Source organism: Bubalus kerabau, chromosome 22 (genome assembly GCF_029407905.1).
Source record: "Bubalus kerabau isolate K-KA32 ecotype Philippines breed swamp buffalo chromosome 22, PCC_UOA_SB_1v2, whole genome shotgun sequence".
Lineage (NCBI taxonomy): Eukaryota > Metazoa > Chordata > Mammalia > Artiodactyla > Bovidae > Bubalus > Bubalus kerabau.
The window spans coordinates 19,398,667-19,416,760 of record NC_073645.1 but is presented as its reverse complement, the minus strand read 5'-3'; the positions used below and the strand labels follow the sequence as shown (position 1 = coordinate 19,416,760).

The 18,094-nt window shown below is 46.6% G+C and overlaps 1 protein-coding gene across 45 annotated transcripts in view; it reads left to right on the top strand.

Moving 5' to 3' along the window:
• Positions 1-18,094, top strand: part of SORBS1 (sorbin and SH3 domain containing 1) — a 231,382-nt gene that overhangs the window by 192,404 nt on the left and 20,884 nt on the right. For 37 of the 45 annotated variants that reach the window (XM_055560508.1, XM_055560505.1, XM_055560507.1 and 34 more), the window contains 7 exons: positions 2,471-2,643; positions 5,331-5,416; positions 8,403-8,570; positions 12,809-12,855; positions 14,826-14,940; positions 15,098-15,223; positions 16,849-17,043. In XM_055560508.1, coding sequence (XP_055416483.1) covers positions 2,471-2,643; positions 5,331-5,416; positions 8,403-8,570; positions 12,809-12,855; positions 14,826-14,940; positions 15,098-15,223; positions 16,849-17,043 — 910 coding nt within the window. Of the gene's footprint in view, positions 1-2,470; positions 2,644-3,204; positions 4,672-5,330; positions 5,417-8,402; positions 8,571-12,808; positions 12,856-14,825; positions 14,941-15,097; positions 15,224-16,848; positions 17,044-18,094 lie in introns of all 45 variants that reach the window. The other 8 variants (XM_055560533.1, XM_055560539.1, XM_055560525.1 and 5 more) reach the window with 2 other exon arrangements.

The following is an 18,094-nucleotide window of genomic DNA, read 5'->3' as shown; positions in this document are numbered from 1 at the left end:
AATGAGCAGTGGAATGACAAATTGAGATCTTCTCTAGAAATATCATTGGCAGTGATTTGCAGAGATGACTGGAGGAAGTGAGGACTGGAGACTTGGGCAGTGACAGTGTACTTCCTGCAGAGGTGTAGTGGAGCAGTCGTGGGCAGTCCCAGGGGGGAAGAGAGCAGAAGGATTCATGTGACTGGGTCCAGGACAGGGAATAAGCAGGGCTTGGGACTGCTTAGGTCTGGGGAGGGAAAAGGAGGGTGATTCTACTGGCTTTCTGGCTTGGGTGAAGGAAGACGGAGGGACAGAGCTAGGTTTGGTTTGGAACAGGCTGGGTTCAAGATGTCTGAAGATCATGTGGTAGGGGATGTCTAGAAGATAGTTGAATGTCTGTGTCTGGAGCTCAAAAGAAATGTCTGTATAGATAACGGATCTGAAGGTGGATTTTGTGGACAGTCTCGTCACACCTACTAGTTTTGCAGATGAAAGAAACTGAGGCTGAGAGAAACAGATTGTTTCCAAGTTTTTAAAGATAGCAGGCTTGCCTCAGCTGATCACTTTCCTCATGGGAGCCGGGCTGGACTCACAGCCTGCCAGGACCCAGCCTGCCTCCTCCAGAGCACGCCTGGTGGCACGTTTGGAAACAGTTGGCCCTGAGATGATTACTCTGTTCTCTCACTTTATCCTTTGAGTGAGTGTTTTTGTTGAATCCCTCTTGAAGCTCAGCAGTCAGCTCTGCATCTTAGTCAGGGGGTGAGTTCCCCACGCTATCTCCTCCTGGCTTGTTCTTTCCAAACCAAAAGTGGCTCAACTCAGACTACCAAAGGCTAAGCTTCTTTTTTTCGGTCTTACCATACACCATGAAAGATCTTAGTTCCCTGAGCAAGGATCGAACCCCAGGCCTCAGCAGTGAAGTCGCCAAGTCTTAACCATTGGATACCAGAAGATTCCTCTGAGCTTCTGAATTTGACTTGTTTTGTTATCTGTGGCTGCTAGTCCTGACTGGCCCTTTCTCGATCAGTCTGACTGGTTTCCCCATCCTCTCTGATCTGTTGGAACACAGCAAGACCCAACAACTCTGTGACCATTGGCAAATACCTTTACCCCTCTGGTCCTCGGTTTTCTCTTGGAGAAAGTGGGACAGAGGATATGCCTTTCCAATATTAGGAGATCTAATAGAGATGATATATTTTAAAACATTGTTCAAGAGCTTTTAGATATTGTTTTTAAACAAGGAGCCCCTCAGCAAAGTGTACACATCTGGAAAAAGCATGTTGGCTTTGGTATCAGAAAGAAAACAATTGGCTAGAGCAGATCCATTCTGAGAGGTTTCCTGAGTACTGGTTTGTTGTTCTGGTGGAAGCAGGATAAAATGGTGATAACGGCTGGATAACGGCCAAAGGTGGGGTGGCTGTGGGTAGGGGGTGGGTCCTGATAACTGGTGAGGTAGAGGGGGTGTGAGGTCTGGCAGCTGGTTATGGCTGAGAATAAATAAAATTTTGGAATGAATCAATGTTATCAAGCTGTTTTATATCTTTCAGCTGAAAAATCCATACTGATACTGGTAAATGGAATTCAGTAGGACAGAAAAGCAGCCTAGTGAGAGCCTGAGTGCTTTTGTGGGAGAAAGGGGGTCACCCCTGATTTGAGTGTGTGTGCACACATGTGTGAGTATGCCCACGTGTCAATGTGTCTGTGGGTGAAGGCATAGAAAACTGGAATTAGGGGGAGGGGAGGGTTCAGTGAGTAAGTGCTCTTAATTTTTTCTGTGCCCCACCTCATTCCATAAAGGATTTGTGGTAACTTGCAAAAACACCTAGACTTTGAACAAGATGAAGATAAACAAGTGATAGCTGATACTTCATAATGCATGTCCTAAGGTGCTGATACAAATTTTGAAAGCAATGGATGGAATAAGTGCACAAAGAATGCCAGTTTCCCGTTGCACTTGGTGGCTGATTTTCCTGGAGACCCAAGACAGCTGGGCAACTACCTTTTGTTGTTCAATTTAATGCTTCATTGGTCAAAGCACTTGTGAGGAGCAACCTAGAAAAGTTATGCAGGTGCTGGACTTGAAATGGCCAACTCTGGCTGGCGACATGTTAGAAGCTCCCCTTATGTCCTTGACTGTCTCATCTTGTGTGCAGTCATTGGGCCCCAGAACCCCGTCCTGTCTGACCCCGCTCTGTGCCCAGGCAGTGATTCTCAGTTATTCTTTTAAAGCACAAATGCAGTCATCTCAGAGTACCTTGCTGTTGGGACACAATTCCTGAACATTCTGGGGCCCCCGAGGGCCTGCGTTGTCTGTCAAGCTCTGTGGCTAAATAAAAATGCCCTTTAGGAAGGACTGTGCTTGGTGACGATTCCAGGAGCTGTGTTTCCTTATCCTCAGCTGGTAATGTGCTTTTTAGAAAACTGTTAAAAATACTAATTGCTGTGGTTTTTTTTTTTTTTCTTCTCTTTTTAAAAATTTCATTGTTCTCAGTGTATATTCTTCCAACTTCCATGCGGTGAAGAGGGAATCCGATGGGGCTCCCGGGGATCTCACCAGCTTGGAGAATGAGAGGCAGATTTATAAAAGTGTCCTGGAAGGAGGAGACATCCCCCTCCAGGGCCTGAGTGGGCTCAAGCGGCCATCCAGCTCAGCCTCCACTAAAGGTAATGGGGTGTAGCCTGCAAGACTCTGGCCCATCTACAGTGTTATCGGGGTGTCTCTTGGCCATCTGTACCCATTCCTAGGGTGATGGCAGCGAGAGTAAACCTCCAGCTACTGGGATCAGTGTTGACTTGTTCAGATCCATTTCCAGGTCACTGAGCCCTCCTGGCCCCCTTCCTGAGTTTCTCATCGGCCATTTTTCTTTCTGGTATTAATAGTTCCCTTCCTTTGAATCCCCACCTTGCTCTCCCTGAAGCATCTCTCTCTCTCTCTTTTTTGTTCTGGTTCCCTTTTCTTAGAAATTAGCTGAGCTTTTCCTAATTCTAACAGGGTGGCCATTTTTTGTTGCATCTTTGCACCTGCTTTGCAGCACAGATTATTTTGCTTCCGGACATCGACTGGAAATTAAAACAAAAGAAACAAACAAACAAAAAAACCCACCAAAACCCTTTGACAAATAAGCATGTTCCCTCTCCCCCTTTCTTTCTTTCTTTTTTTTTTTTTTGTAGCAGCTTTCAGCTTTAACCTAATGGGTCTGTTTATTTTATTCTGCATGCTTCCAGTGGATCGTAAAGGTGGGAATGCTCACATGATTTCTTCATCTTCAGCTCATAGCCGAGCAGTTCACAGTAGCAGTGCGTTAGGCCCTGGGTGTAAGCACAAGAAGCCCCTGTCCGCTGCGAAAGCCTGCATTTCGGAAATCCTACCCTCCAAATTCAAACCCAGGCTCTCTGCTCCCAGCGCTCTCTTGCAGGATAGGAAGAGCATCCTTCTGCCGTCAGAAAAGGCTCAGAGCTGCGAGAATCTTTGTGTCTCGGGTTCTTTGAACGACTCCAGAAGAGGCCTCCCACTGCCGGTGGGGGGCAGCGTGGAAAACCTGCTCATGCGCTCGCGGCGTGACTACGACAGCCGCTCGAGCAGCACGCTGAGCCTGCAGGAGTTCGGCGCCGCCGCCAGGAGGCCCTGTCCGCTCTCGAGGAAGGCCGGCCCGCAGTTTACCATGCTCTACCGCGACATGCACCACATCAACCGGGCTGGACTCTTCCTGGGGTCCGGCTCCTCCTCCAGCGTGCGGGATCTGGCCTCCCACTTCGAGAGGAGCGGCCTGGCGTTGGCCCGGGGCGAGCTGGGCACCAGCCAGGAGGGCTCGGAGCACATTCCCAAGCACACTGTCTCCTCCCGCATCACGGCTTTCGAGCAGCTGATTCAGCGGTCCCGGTCCATGCCGTCCCTGGATCTGTCCGGCAGGCTAAGCAAGTCCCCTACACCTGTGCTGGCCCGGAGCGGCCTCGTGTCCGCCCGCTCGGCCGAGTCCCTCCTGGAGTCAACCAAGCTCCGGCCCCGGGAGGTAGACGGGCTGAGCTCCGGGAGCATCATCTATGCCTCCCCGACGTGTAGCCGGATGGTGGACTCCGCCTTGGGCTTCCGGGGCCTTGTGCCTTCCGAGCCCCTCTCCGCCTGCTCGGACGAGCTGGACCGGTGCTCCAACGTGTCCAGCGACAGCCGAGAGGGCAGCAGCGGCAGCGTTCACGGGGACTTCCCCAAACACCGCCTCAACAAGTGCAAGGGCACCTGCCCGGCCTCTTACACCCGCTTCACCACCATCCGCAGGCACGAGCAGCAGCAGGCCTCCCGGAGGCCCGACTGGCGCCCGGATCCCCGAGGGGACAAGGGCACGCTCCTCAGGAACATCTACCTAATGAGCCCTCTCCCCTTTCGGTTGAAAAAGCCCCTCCAGCACCCTCTCAGACAGCCTGGCCCTGGGGACTTCTCGGGCCAGAAGCCAGAGCCCCCCAGTCAGCCCCATCGGGACGAACCCCCCTCCGGGGTGAGGCCCTCGGTGCCCAAACGCCTGTCTTCCCGGCTCACCATGGCCCGGCTGAGCCGGATCTCAGAGACCCCTCAGGAGAGACCTGTGACCCCGGAGGTCTGCCCGCGGGCCTTTAGTAACGGGAACTCTGTGCAGTACTCAGACCAGGGCCTGGACAGAAACAACAACCCCCGCGGGGAACTGGGGGCGCCCCTCGGAGGTGGCCTTCCGTGTGTTTGACCAGTCTCGCCTCACCCATCCCTCCATTCTGCTTGCTGTGTTCCCTCCTCCCCTGTGCCCTTGGTGCTCATTTTCTGGTCCGTCCTTTGTTTTCTGTTTGTTTTGCTTGGCAATTAATCATGGCTCGTAGTGGCTGCTCTTCTTTAAAAACAGATTCCCCCATGTCATTTAGACTAACCACCAAACTCTGTTTCGAAAGAAAAATTGGCCGTTTAGCTCATCTGAGAAATTTGTTGATTTGAACTCCTGAACCCCTTGCAGTTCACACCAATCCTGACTCACGCTGAGGTTTTTTGAGAGGCAGCCTCTCTCGGTGGCCCTGTGTGTGTGTGTGTGAGTGTAGTGTGTGTCCTGTAAGACCCTGCACGCCTTATTAATAGGGACACCTTTCTAAGACGGTCCTCTCTTTGCTCACTTTTGGCCTCTCTTTAGTTTTCTGTGTATGAAACTAGTTCACAAGTAAATCCAAAAAGCAGGAGGGAGGGGGTTTGGTTTTTTTTCCTTCAGAATTTGGATACTGATCACCAAATGACAATGGTAAAAACTTGATATTTATCATGGATGAAAGGTGAAATCTTTTCCCAATCTGGTTTCCCACTAAATCTTTGCCTGTTTTAATTCTGCTTTACTGTTTTGAAGATTCAGAGTCACCAAGGCATTTTATACCAGCTGATTACTTGGAGTCCACAGAAGAATTTATTCGACGGCGTCATGATGATAAAGAGGTAATCGCCACCTTTGAACTCTCTAAGCTCTTGTGCAGACAAAAATATTTAGGGAGGTGACATGACCTAGCAGTTAGAATCAAACATAGGGATTTTCACAGGTGACTTTTAATATGACATAGGCTCGATCACTCCTTTTTTAGTCCACTTCTCCCAAAAGTAGGACTGATTTTTTTCAAGACACTAACTTCCAAAGGCCACGTCCAGCCAGTCCTACAGCCCAGGAGGTTCAAAAAGAGGTTGTCCACCTCTGCATTCAGCACCTCGAAAGGGGAGCACCCTCACCCCCACTTTATTATTCTCCAAGGAAGCTCACCCTCTATTGACACAAAGCACAGTTCATATTGTGAGAAGGATGCAATAGGAGCAAGAGGAAACATAAAAAGAATAATGACCACGATAAATACACTTTATAAAAACATTTTGAAGAAGTTGCCTTTAACTCAGAGATACCCCCAAGAATGTCAGGATCAGCCTTTGTCTTGCAGCTGCTGAAACACGTGCACAGCAGTGATCTGACTGGTGGGGCCAGGAAAGGGGCACATTCTCTTGGGATTTAGGAAGAGGTGGTTCTGTATATCAGCTAAATGGGCAGAATCACAAGCTGCTGTTGTGATGAAGTGTTATTACAAGATGTGCTTTCTAGACTTCACATTCCCAGAAGAAAGGGTCCTATCAATTAAACAAGCTCTGAGGACCGTTTTCCTGCAGTGAAAAGACGGAAGAATTGTTTCGAGGCTGGTGGCAGCAGGGGAAGGTGGTCATGTGTACACAACTCTGTCCCCTTCCCTGTAAAGTCCAAAGCCATTTTCCTGTGTTCTGTTTCGTTGGGGTGGTTTCAGAGTCTAGGGGGGTTTTTATTAAGGATTTAGGGTTGGGCTGACATTGAAGAGAGCTGGAGGGTAACAGTCATGCTGTCAGCTGGAGAGGCAAAAGACAAAAAAAGACCACAGTTCTGCCCTTCTCGGGGCACCATACAGACAGCACTCAGTAAGACCTTTGCACCTGTCTGTGAAAAGATAATCAAGGAAGCGTTTGATGAACAGAATTATTTGCGATAACAATGTGAAAAGGTCACAGTGCATGTCCATCAGGCCACAGAACAGACTTCTGTTTGTCACTGTCGCTGAGATATGAGATTCCACCTATTGAAACCTGGCTTGCTATGAGGAAGGGAGGTGACATTCCATTTCAGGAGTATAAACCCTAGCATCCAACATGGGAGGTTTTGTAATAGAATTCTCACCTACCATGTGGGAGGCAGGTTTTACTTTGCTGATACAGTGATTCAGAGGATGAGCAGCTTGTTTCCTGAATATACTGGCTCACAGATCGTGGTGTCCTTATCCCTGGTTTTTGGCTTATATATTTAAACTATGGAAATGATGGATTTACTGAGGTCAGATTCAAGCTGGGAGGGGAGCTCTGCTCCATTTGCACCCACTCATATTATTAGGCCACGCCATGCGGCATGTGGAATCTTAGTTCCCCATCCAGGAATGGCTTGTGTGCCCTGCATTGAGTCTTAACCACTAGACTGCCAGGGAAGTCCCACAAGGGGCTTATTATTAACATTGATGATAATGCAATTCAGACAACAAGAACCTGTCAGTCTTGGAAGGGACATTGGTGGTCATCCAGCCAATTCCTTTGTTTTATCCAGGAAAGGACTGCCACAGGGTACTGGCTAGCCCCAGACCACATAGAAAGTTACCTTGTAACAGAGGCAGGGCTGGAAACCAGGGCCCTATGGTGTTTCACAAAGCACTTTCTCATGTCTTTTCTCACTGAATCTTTACCACAACTTAACCTGAGCACTGGAAATCCCATAGCTATTTGACGAGTTACTGCTTTATCATTGGTAGGCCCTGGAGAAGAATAGAAAGGTGGGCCCACCCTCCTTTGGAGCTAGGTGTCACTTAAGGCATTTCACTACCTGCTAGGAGAAGGCCAATGCTTTACTGAGAATGCTCAAAATGATCAGTTCTAATGAATGCTTTCCTGCAAGCAATATTAATTCTGGGGATGCATGATTGGTTTAGAGTAAGAAAACATTAAAATTCTCTTCTGTAGGGTCCTTTCAGTAGTCGGTGAGGACATTTAGTTAAATGTAATATTGTTTATTTTAAAAGGCCTTTAAAAACAGAAATGAATGACTGTTTCCTTAATTTAGGAGAGAATATTTCTTCTAAACTCAGGTACCTTATTCTTAGTTTACTGTCTCCTGTATGTATAGTCCACAGCACTCCCTTAAACTCAGCTTCATTTCTCTAAGGAAGAAGTAGTTGAATAAAAAGTACATTAGGATAATAAATGATGCTTTCTGTCCATCACATAAATAGGTTTTAGTGCACATGCTGAAGCCTCCTAAAATTGTACTCAGAGGAAGGATTGGCTGGCCTAGGAGGAAGGGTGCCATATTTTCTGAAATGGGTATTTCTACTCTCTTGAGCATATTCAAATAGCAGCAATAGGAAGCACAAAATGACCTGCTTGCCATAGAACCCCTTAGTAAAAGCCCACAGCAGTTTTAACAGGCCAGATGTGGGCAGGAGGAAGAGCCCTCCCTGGTTCCACTGTGGGAATACGCTATGGGAGCTAATCACTGGCTAAGCAAGGTAAGGATCGCACTTCCGGCCTCCTGCCATGCTCCATGCTCATGAATGCTCCGGAAGGACCCCTGGATGATGTGGCCTCGGCTGCCTTATATCTCGAGGCAGGACGCTGTCAGCTGAACTGAGGGATAGTCTGCAGACAGTGTAACCACATGGGACCAGCCTTCAGTGCTGCCTAGATTTCTTCTGCAGTGCCATCTCCTCCCTACACAGAGCACACAGTGGGTGGTTACAGTGGGAACATAAAGCCCCTCCAACATCTGTTTCCTCTCTATTGACCCAGAACCTTTTTCCTTAGTTGTTTTTGTTGGCAGTTTTCCAATGCCCTGGACCAGATGATTCACTGCCCATTTTATGCAATTTCATGGCAGAAACTTTTAGCGGACCAGAGACGACTTAAACGCGAGCAAGAAGAAGCCGATATCGCAGCTCGACGCCACACGGGCGTCATTCCAACGCACCATCAATTTATCACTAATGAGCGCTTTGGGGACCTCCTCAATATAGACGATACGGCAAAAAGGAAATCTGGGTCAGAGGTCTGTTTTGGTCACCTCGATCTGCTGCTTGACCCAAAGCAATATTTGCCTCCCCTCAGCATTGCCCTCTGTAGGCCAAATTAGTTCTCCAAGCAGCATCTGTCATCCTGGCTTCCCTTAGGCTTGCTTTGGCTCTTCTCTGGCTGGTCGGAGGACGTGATTCCGTATATGTCCTGTGCTCTGTATGTCCAAGCATGCCTGGCTGCGGGACTGGGATCCACTGGTGCACACTCCGAATGCATGCCTTAGAGCATCAGCTGCCTTCATGAGTCCCGTCTTCTCCATCCGCATTTTACCATGATACTGTGTGCCTGTGCGTTCTGCTTAGAAACCTGTACCTTAGTTCATATGCATTAGTGGCCATGGTGTGGACAATTACAAGCTTCTTTGAAGAGATGGTTTAGTGAAACTTGTATTACATGCCGTACTGCTGCTTGGTATCTTACAATGATGTAATTGAAGTGTTCAAGACAACTGAAACCTCAGTGAGGAATTTTGAAAGCCAGAGAGTTTTGCGGTTAGGGCAAGCCATGGAGGGTAAGAACTCTCTGAGAGCCATTTCCTTCATTCCCTTAATTTGGACATTTCTCAGCTGAGATTACGAAACTTAATATTATACAAGGAACAAAGAGGCACAAACCTTTAAAGTGATATTATCTGGACCTTGGCCTCCTGTGCAAAGGTCAGCATGTTGAAATGCTCATGCTGGCCAAATGCTGCATTTTGTGTCAGAGTTTGTTTTGCCACATGACCCTTAAGTAGCACTGCCTAAGATTAGCTCCTTTTGGGGAAGTGTGTATGTCTGGGGTTTGGGCGGGTGGGGATGGAGGAATGGGGGAGTGACACTAAAGTATATACAGTTTTATAATCGTTCAGTGTGACAGCTGATTAATATTCATGTCTCTGTCTTTCGAGTGACAGAAGCACTACTGATTATTCTTCAAATGGTTTGGGTTTTGTTTTCTTTTTTTTTTTTTAAAGGAGTAGAAGGTGACTGTGACAGAGAAGAGGGGAACCAGGTGAAAAGGAAAGCTGGAGAGGGGAAGGTGGCTCTAAGGTGATAGAGAAAAATAAAATGTAATTTAAAAAAAGGCAGAAGTTATCAAGAGTAACTCAGATGCAAGGAAAAGACAGCTCCCAGCCCTCAGCATTCCAGTTCCTCCACACCACTCTGCTCTGAAGGTTCTGGTGATGGGTTATCCTTGTTCCTGGACCTACCTGGTTGTGAGTGATGGAGGAGATGGGAACATGCAGAGGCAACCTAGGACTGCCTACTCCTTGTAGATAATACATGCAAATGAAATGCAACCAGGGCACAGTAACCGTAGACAGAGGCAGCTGAACTCTGCCTAACCCACCTTGCATCCCTTCTAGAGCAGAGGTTCTCAAACTTGAGAGTGTCAGAATCCCCTCAAGGGTTGTTAAAATACAGGTTGCTGGTCCCCATCCACCAAGTTTCTGATTCTGGGTTGTGATCTGAGAATTTGTGTTTTTGAGCAGTTCAGGGACTGCATGTTGAGAATCCCGGCCCTAGATGCTGACTGACAGACATCGGAAGACAAAGACCAATGAGTCCTGGTGTTCCAGACCATGTAGATGTACTTCTGTCCCATTAATAATCTGTCCCAGTGTACTAGGCTGTGTATATGTACCTCTGTCCCATTCAGTAGAGTTTGGGTGACCACTAATCCTGTGCAGGACCCTATGAAGGGACAGAAACAAGACTCAGACTGTGCTCTTGGGAAGCGGGCAGTCTACTGGAAGAGGCACCCTTGGAACAGTTACCTCTGTTGTAGTAAGTAACACGATGCCTTGGGAACCAGAGGAGGAAAAGAGATTCAGCCTCAAGGGGATGGAGGAAGATAAAGAGGGAAATGATGCTTTATATAGGCAATGATGGGAGAAGGCAATGGCACCTCACTCCAGTACTCTTGCCTGGAAAATCCCATGGATGGAGGAGCCTGGTAGGCTGCAGTCCATGGGGTTGCTATGAGTCGGACACGACTGCGTGACTTCACTGTCACTTTTCACTTTCATGCATTGGAGAAGGAAATGGCAACCCACTCCAGTGTTCTTGCCTGGAGAATCCCAGGGACAGGGGAGCCTGGTGGGCTGCTGTCTATGGGGTCGTATAGAGTCAGACATGACTGAAGCGACTTAGCAGCAGCAACAGCAGCAGCATAGGCAATGACGACTTATATTTTATATTTGATGCAATCTGTTTCTCATTCTTAAATAACGTATGGGTTCCCTTTAAAGATAAATTTTCACCAACCCAATTGGGTTGACCTAAGCCAATTTACAGATTAAATAGTAAACTATACACCTATACAGTTTTTATTTGATAATTATTAATTTAATTGAGAGCTGGTTAATGTTCATGTCTCAATCTTTTGAGTGACAGAAGGCACCACTGACTGTTCATCACATGGCTTGGGTTTTACTAATTGATAGTTGATATAATTTCCCTGAATTCAGTTGTCACTCAGAGTATGAATATCATGCTCTTTTGGTATAAATTTGTTTTTAATTTCACACAGCTCTGCAGTTGGCTGTCATGAGGTAACCAGCCCCCTCCCTTTTTTAAATTGGAACCACTGTGACATTTGTGTCCTTAAAATGTTGGTCATTTGGCCTTCTCTGTGAACTTGTCATTTGTAAATAACTCCATGATTGTTCTTTTCTTATTTGCTTACAGTGGTTAAATTATGCTCTATGGTCATAACAGACACAGATGCAGACATTGAAATTCTGACATTGATTATAAGGTTGGCATTTAGCTGACTTCTAGTATGTATGGGAGACAGACAGAAACAGCACATGAAAATGCAAAAATAAAAAATTCCTGCAGAGAATTCATGGCCTTAAAGAAGGTCCCTACAAGACCCCAGCTCGGGGAGCCTGATAATGTGGGGGTATTTCACTGAGGGATCAGGATCTCAAACTAAGCTTGATGAAGCTTCTGAAAGTGATTTTTTTCTCACCTATATTCCCCTCTGCTTTGTCCATGCCTTCTAATATTGAAGTAGGAAGTATGTAACGTCACATTATTTCCCTAGACTCAAAAGTCATAGCAGTTGAGGAGGTTGGAGCTGCTCATGGCTGGGGAGAATTATACTGGCAGCTATGCACAGCTTGCTCACTTGATTTCTCCCCTCTGTCTTTGTTTAAAAAAAAAAAGTAACTATTTTAGTGGTGGGGAAGAAAAATGTGCAAATAAACATGGTAAGTAAAGAAGAACCTTTTCCTCTCTTTGCTGGAATTGGTGATGAAGAAATTCCAGACACAGAAGGGTGTCTAGACAAGATGCAGCAAATAGACTTGCCTGACTCGGACAGGAAGAGTGTCCTAGGAGATAAGGCAGTTAGGTATGAGTGGGGAGAAATTACCCAAAGACCTTAACCCACCTCAGGCATTGAGAGTTGACCTGAAGGACAGTTGAGAGACTCAGCCAACTTCAGAGTGAGGCAGTGATATAATGGAGGCATTTGAGGAACGTTATTTGTGCCTCTGAGTGACAGCAGATTAGAGTGAAGAGAACTGAAGTCAAAGGAAGCTTTGTGCTTGTGGGGACCAGAGGTCGAACCTGAGAGGGGTTGTGGAGGGGACGGAGGGAGAGTTGGCGTGACTTAATGACAGACTCGATGAGAAAGTGGAGACGGGGCTGCGGATGACTTCCAGGCTTGGGAGACTAGGAGGAGAGGGCTCCCCAACAAGAATGGGAGCCTTTGAGGAAGAGCATGAGCTGAGGGCTCGCTATATCTGGCTTTTTGGATGATTTCACAGATGTTGAGAAATATATGGAGTTGGAGGTGATGTGAGAAGTCAATCAGGGTTCATCTACTTGCAGGGCATAATTTAAGTCACGTAAACAGAATGTGTTCCCCAAAGAGGAAGACAGTAGATAAGGAATGTCTCAGGACTTCCAGCTGGTTTTTTGTTTGTTTTTTAAATAACGGTGTCAGCTTTGAGAACCGGCATTTCAGCTTTAGGACTTTTCTAACCATCTCTTCCTCAGATCTGGCCCTCCGTAGGGAGATCCTCGCGCATGGCATAGCTGACTGAATATTCATCTAGTGCTCTGTTAGGTCAGACAAGTGGAATTCTACCCATATTTCAACACCAGAGTAAACTGGTTAGGGTGGATTTTTCTGCTTTGCTTTCTGGAAACTTGTAAACGTGTTCTTTTCATTGTACATGAATTGCGATTTTAACTTGTCATTGTTTCTTGTGTTTAGATGAGACCTGCCAGAGCCAAGTTTGACTTTAAAGCTCAGACACTAAAGTAAGTGCCATTTATCCAGCTTGTTTCTTCTGGGGACAGGGTGCCTTCCTCCTGGCCCTGTGCTTTCATTGTACCATGTTGCCTCCCCAAAAAACTTAATAATAACGCTTTCTAAAGAGAAAATGAGAGATCCATAGACTTGAATATGTTAAACACCTCCAGTCACTGGATTCTGTTTTCCCCCATAAATGTTACTCAAAAAAGTGTTCTGGGGAAGCACTTGATTCAACCAAGTTAAATAGGTTTCTGTCCCACAGGACTTCCTCCAGGGTGCCAGGGTGCTGAAGTGCTGATGAGTCTCCAGAAAAGATCTAAAAAGTGTATCACATTATCATTTCGCAAATCTTGTTACTATCAGACCTTGCCACTGGTTCCTTGAGGATGGGGTGTGGTCCATGGAACAGGAAAGAGGCATCCCCAGCCCCCCACGATACATGACCTCTCAGCCTCTCATGAGTATCCCCCTCCTTGCTTACCTGATGTGGCGGTGTTGGCGGGGGAGGGTGGGAATCACAGCTCCCACCCACCTCCATACCTGGGATCACTTAGGGTAGCAGAGTTTAGAAGCTGTAGATCTCCCGCAGGGGTTGGTATTCTGAGGATTCTGCTCATCTGTGTGTCTGTAGTTGAGGGTAAATGGAAGGGGGAAATTCAGAACTCCCCTGAGAAGGGAGAAGGGCTATGGCAAAAAATTGACCAAAGACATTCTTTTTCCTAGAGACAAACACCCTGGATTCCCTTCACAGGCCTCTTTAGGTTTAGAATCCTGCCTGCTGGTGTGAGACCCACACAAGCAGCCTTATTCTTTGATCCAGCACAGGGCTGACTCTGTGTGAGGTTTTCTGGACGTGCCCCCGTTGTCTAGCCAGTACCCTCTTATGTACTGTGGGACCACCTGGCACACCACCAAGCAGGCACACCCCCTCCACACTGCAGTCAGAGACCTGTCTTTCCATGCTCTTTGTTTGACGCACATGGAAAAGATCAGGTCATTTTTTCTAATTCAAGAACATTTCAAGTTGCAGTTTTTGTTTTGCTTAAAATGTATCTATTATCTTTCTGTCTCACTTTTAAAAATGGAGTCCTGGCTAGAGATTAACATATTATTGAGGCAAACAAAGGGATGTATATGGAAAAGTTGAAAATGGTCACGAAGAGGGAAAATCCACTTTTCTTTCCAAGATCCCTTTTATGTGTTGAAAAGGAAGTGAACTAACATTTACTGACTGTTAAGTATATCACAGGCACCAGGCTAGGTCTTCTATTTGTAGTTTGTTGCTGATTTCTCCAAAAACTCTGAGTTAGCTCCTATTTTCAGATAAAGAAAGTATTGGGTTGGCCAGAAACCCAATACAGTCGTTTGGGCTTTTCGATAAAATGTTTCTTGGCTTCCCTGGTGGCTCAACTGGTAAGGAATCTACCTGCGATGCAGGAGACCTGGGTTCAATCCCCGGGTTGGTAAGATCCCCAGAGAAGGGAAAGGCTACCCACTCCAGTATTCTGGCCTGGAGAAATCCATGGATTGCATAGTCCATGGGATCGCAAAGAATCAGACATGACTGAGCGACTTTCACACACACATACGTAAGATGTTTCTGGCCAACTCAGCATCTCAGAGAGATTAAGTATCTTGCCCAAGGTACCAGAGCTAGTAAATGATATAAGTGGGTTTTGAACCCAGATATGCCTAATTTCAGAGCCTTTCTACCGCATGAGGCTAGATGAGTGTATGGATGGATGGATGTCTAATGAGACTGGTGGATGGATGGATGGATGGATGGATAATGAAATGAGTGGGTGGGTGGATGGCTAAATGGACAGAATGACAAAAGGATATCAGGATGCCACAAATACTGATGTAACTTGCCCCCTTTGACCTCACTCAAAGTCTCCTTTTGCTAAAACACCGAGCATCTCAGTCTTACACTCATTGAAACATCTCCTAAAATGCTGTGACCCTCTGTCCACAGGGAGCTGCCTCTGCAGAAGGGAGACATCGTTTACATTTATAAGCAAATCGATCAGAACTGGTACGAAGGAGAGCATCACGGCCGGGTGGGGATCTTCCCCCGCACCTACATCGAGGTACCCTGGCTCTGTCTCTTTCTCAGGAAAAACCCAGACATGCCCAGAGCACCATTTATCTAACTTGTGTTTTGTTTCCTCCTTTCCTCTCATTTCCTTGCTTTCTGCTCTTTTCCGTTCTCCTTTGCCTCTTCCCCCCACCCACCCCCTTTCTCAGCTTCTTCCTCCTGCTGAGAAGGCTCAGCCCAAAAAACTGACACCAGTACAGGTTCTGGAATATGGCGAAGCCATCGCCAAATTTAATTTTAATGGTGATACTCAAGTAGAGATGTCCTTCAGAAAGGTAAGCTGCCCTCTCATACTGCACCAGGGGACCCCCCACTTGGGGGGCGCTGTCATCGTGGGGATGGGGTATTGCAGTGCCAGCCAGTCTGGCAGGGCTGTTGCACACCCAAGAGCTGTGCCCCATGAAGAGTTGCACTGAAGACAACTGGGGGATTTCTACAGTGAAGTATTAAAGAACAGACCATACATTGAATTTACCGATGAAAGGTAGTATTTCTGAATTCATAGACCCACCTCTTTTATAAGCTGTATTCAGTGTTTATTGAGCACCTAGTAATGTGAGAAGTGCTGTGTTGGCAACTAGGTTATACAGCATTAATGTGGAGAAGGGGACGTCCTAGGATACCAGAAGTCTGAAAAACTTTGAAGCCAAGAGTCATAGGTTTATCAGGCATGCAGCTTTTGGGGAGTTAAATAATTTTTCAGAGCTGTGATTTCCTCCTATATAAAGTGAAGATAAATGGCCCTCTCCCTGAGCCGCCATGGGCAGATTAAATGAAGCAGCCTCAGGGAAGACCTCAGTGTGACACGTGGCACCTAGTTGGCCCTCGGTGAGCAGGAGATGACAATGTTATCATTGCCTTCAAGGTGCTTGTACTTATTTTGAACACAACTAAGCCAGGCAGAGATACTGTTCTTCCTAGGAATTCAGAAACTCTGTATATGTCAAAATTCTCTGGCTGGCTGAAGGTACTAAAGTTAAGAATTTTACTGAGGGTTAAGGGAAGTGAGGCTATGCCTTGAAAAAAGATGAACCATGTTATAGAAAGGAGAACAGTGGAAGCAACCTAGTTGCCCTACATCAGGAGACCAATAATTAAACCATTATATGTATGTACAGTAGATCGCCTGCAGTGGGCCATTAAGCTGTGCACCGCTAGGAAAAACAGAATTATATTTCTTGATAAAGAAGGATGTGTACTGTATGTTATTCAGTACCAAAAAAGCAAATTACAAAAGGGAATACAGTGTATATTGTTTTTATAAGAAAAAATATATGCAAGTCTAATGCACATGGAATTATCTGTACCAAAATATTACCAGTGGTGACCCTCAAGTGATAATATTATGGGTAGTGATTATTTTCTGCCTACGTTTATTTTTCCTATAATGATACAGGAAAAATACAATTATATTAAAAAAGAAAAAGAATCCCCAAAACCTTTACCTTAAAGAAGAAGACTGGATATCTGTTTTGCATTAAGCGAGTCAAAATCACTAGATTTGGGGAATTCCCTGGTGGTCCAGTGGTTAGGACGATGCTCCCACTGCCAAGGGTCTACGTTCAGTCTCCATTCAGGAACTATGATTCTACAAGCTTTGTGATGCAGCCAAAAAAAAAAAAAAAAAAAGAGACATTACATTTTCCTGTTAGCTTGGGGGAATGAGTCTGACTTTCTTCAGCGAAATACGTAAAGACCAAGCTTAACAGACTCCCAGCAGTTCTAACTGCTGTTACCATCTCCATCTCAGTGGTGATTAATTTCATTCAGGATGAGCACGGAAGGTTTTTCTGATCAAAGAACGTGAGAAGTAATGCAGGAGAGCACAGGGTGCAGGCAGGGACCTCAGACGTGCTGAGGTCTGCTCAGGCAAGGACCACTGCCTCACTGTGTCTTGCAGGGCGAGAGGATCACGCTGCTTCGACAGGTGGACGAGAACTGGTACGAAGGGAGGATCCCAGGCACGTCCCGGCAAGGCATCTTCCCCATCACCTATGTGGATGTGATCAAAAGGCCACTGGTGAAAAACCCCACAGATTACATCGACCTGCCTTTCTCCTCCTCCCCAAGTCGCAGCGCCACTGCAAGCCCTCAGGTACCTAAGCTTCTCGTCACTGGTTTTCACACTCAGCACGACAAATCTAAGTGCTAATGGCACACAGCCCCTCTGGGGTGGGTCTGCAGCAGTGCAGAGAGTATGCATCCCAGGGTTTGTTTTCATGTGTACAAATGGCGTTTTTCAAGAATTTGCTGGGAGAAATATTATCTGAGGGAAAAGGATGCACTTAAGGTGATTGCTCTGGGGACAAGATGATTAGGGAGAGAAATAACAGTCATTATCAGATGGTCCAAAACTCTGTTCTGGCAGCATCCCATGTTGACCGAAGCTGGTTGTCTGGGTACCACCACTGTCCCATACATACCGTGGCCAGTATGGTTCTCTTAGTCATCTTACTGGTCAAGATTGGCCTGCAGAACACAAAGACTGAAAGAATTTCACATCCTCATCCTCAGACACATAGACCAGATTCAGAGTGTTCTTTGCAGTCAAGAACCGGGTTGCAAAAGGAATTTACAGCATCTCTGTCTATACTGGGCTGAAAGAAAGTAGATTTATAAGCATAATATGGTCTTTGCTTCCTAAACATTAATTATGAACAAACTTATTCTAAACTATAAATTATTCCAAACCCATCCCCACTGTCCCAAAGCCAAGGAAAAAAACCAAACCTTGGGTTCAGGAGAGGCACAGTGGGGTGACTTCTGTGAAAGACTGACCGTAAGTGGTAAGTTACAGGGAGGATGGTCAGGGGAACAAGAGCAGGACCCGGGGGCCCAGGATGACACTTGGAGGGGGCCTCTTTTCTCTCATCCTCCTCTCTCACTTGCCATTGCTGACCCCAGGAGATGGTTCTTGGCTGAAAGCATGAGACAGGCTGACCTAAGGATTCTTTGCACGGTGAGATCTAGATCCCGTGATGTCGCAGGGAGAGAGTGTGAGTGGGGCATAGGGCACTCTGCTTGGTCCCAGCATGAGGAACACAGCTAGATTTTACGCTTGACTGTAGCCAAGTGCAACTGTGAAACAAGAAGGCTACACTGCTCCTGCACCTCTCTGGAAGGCTCTTCACTGAGCCCCTAGAGAG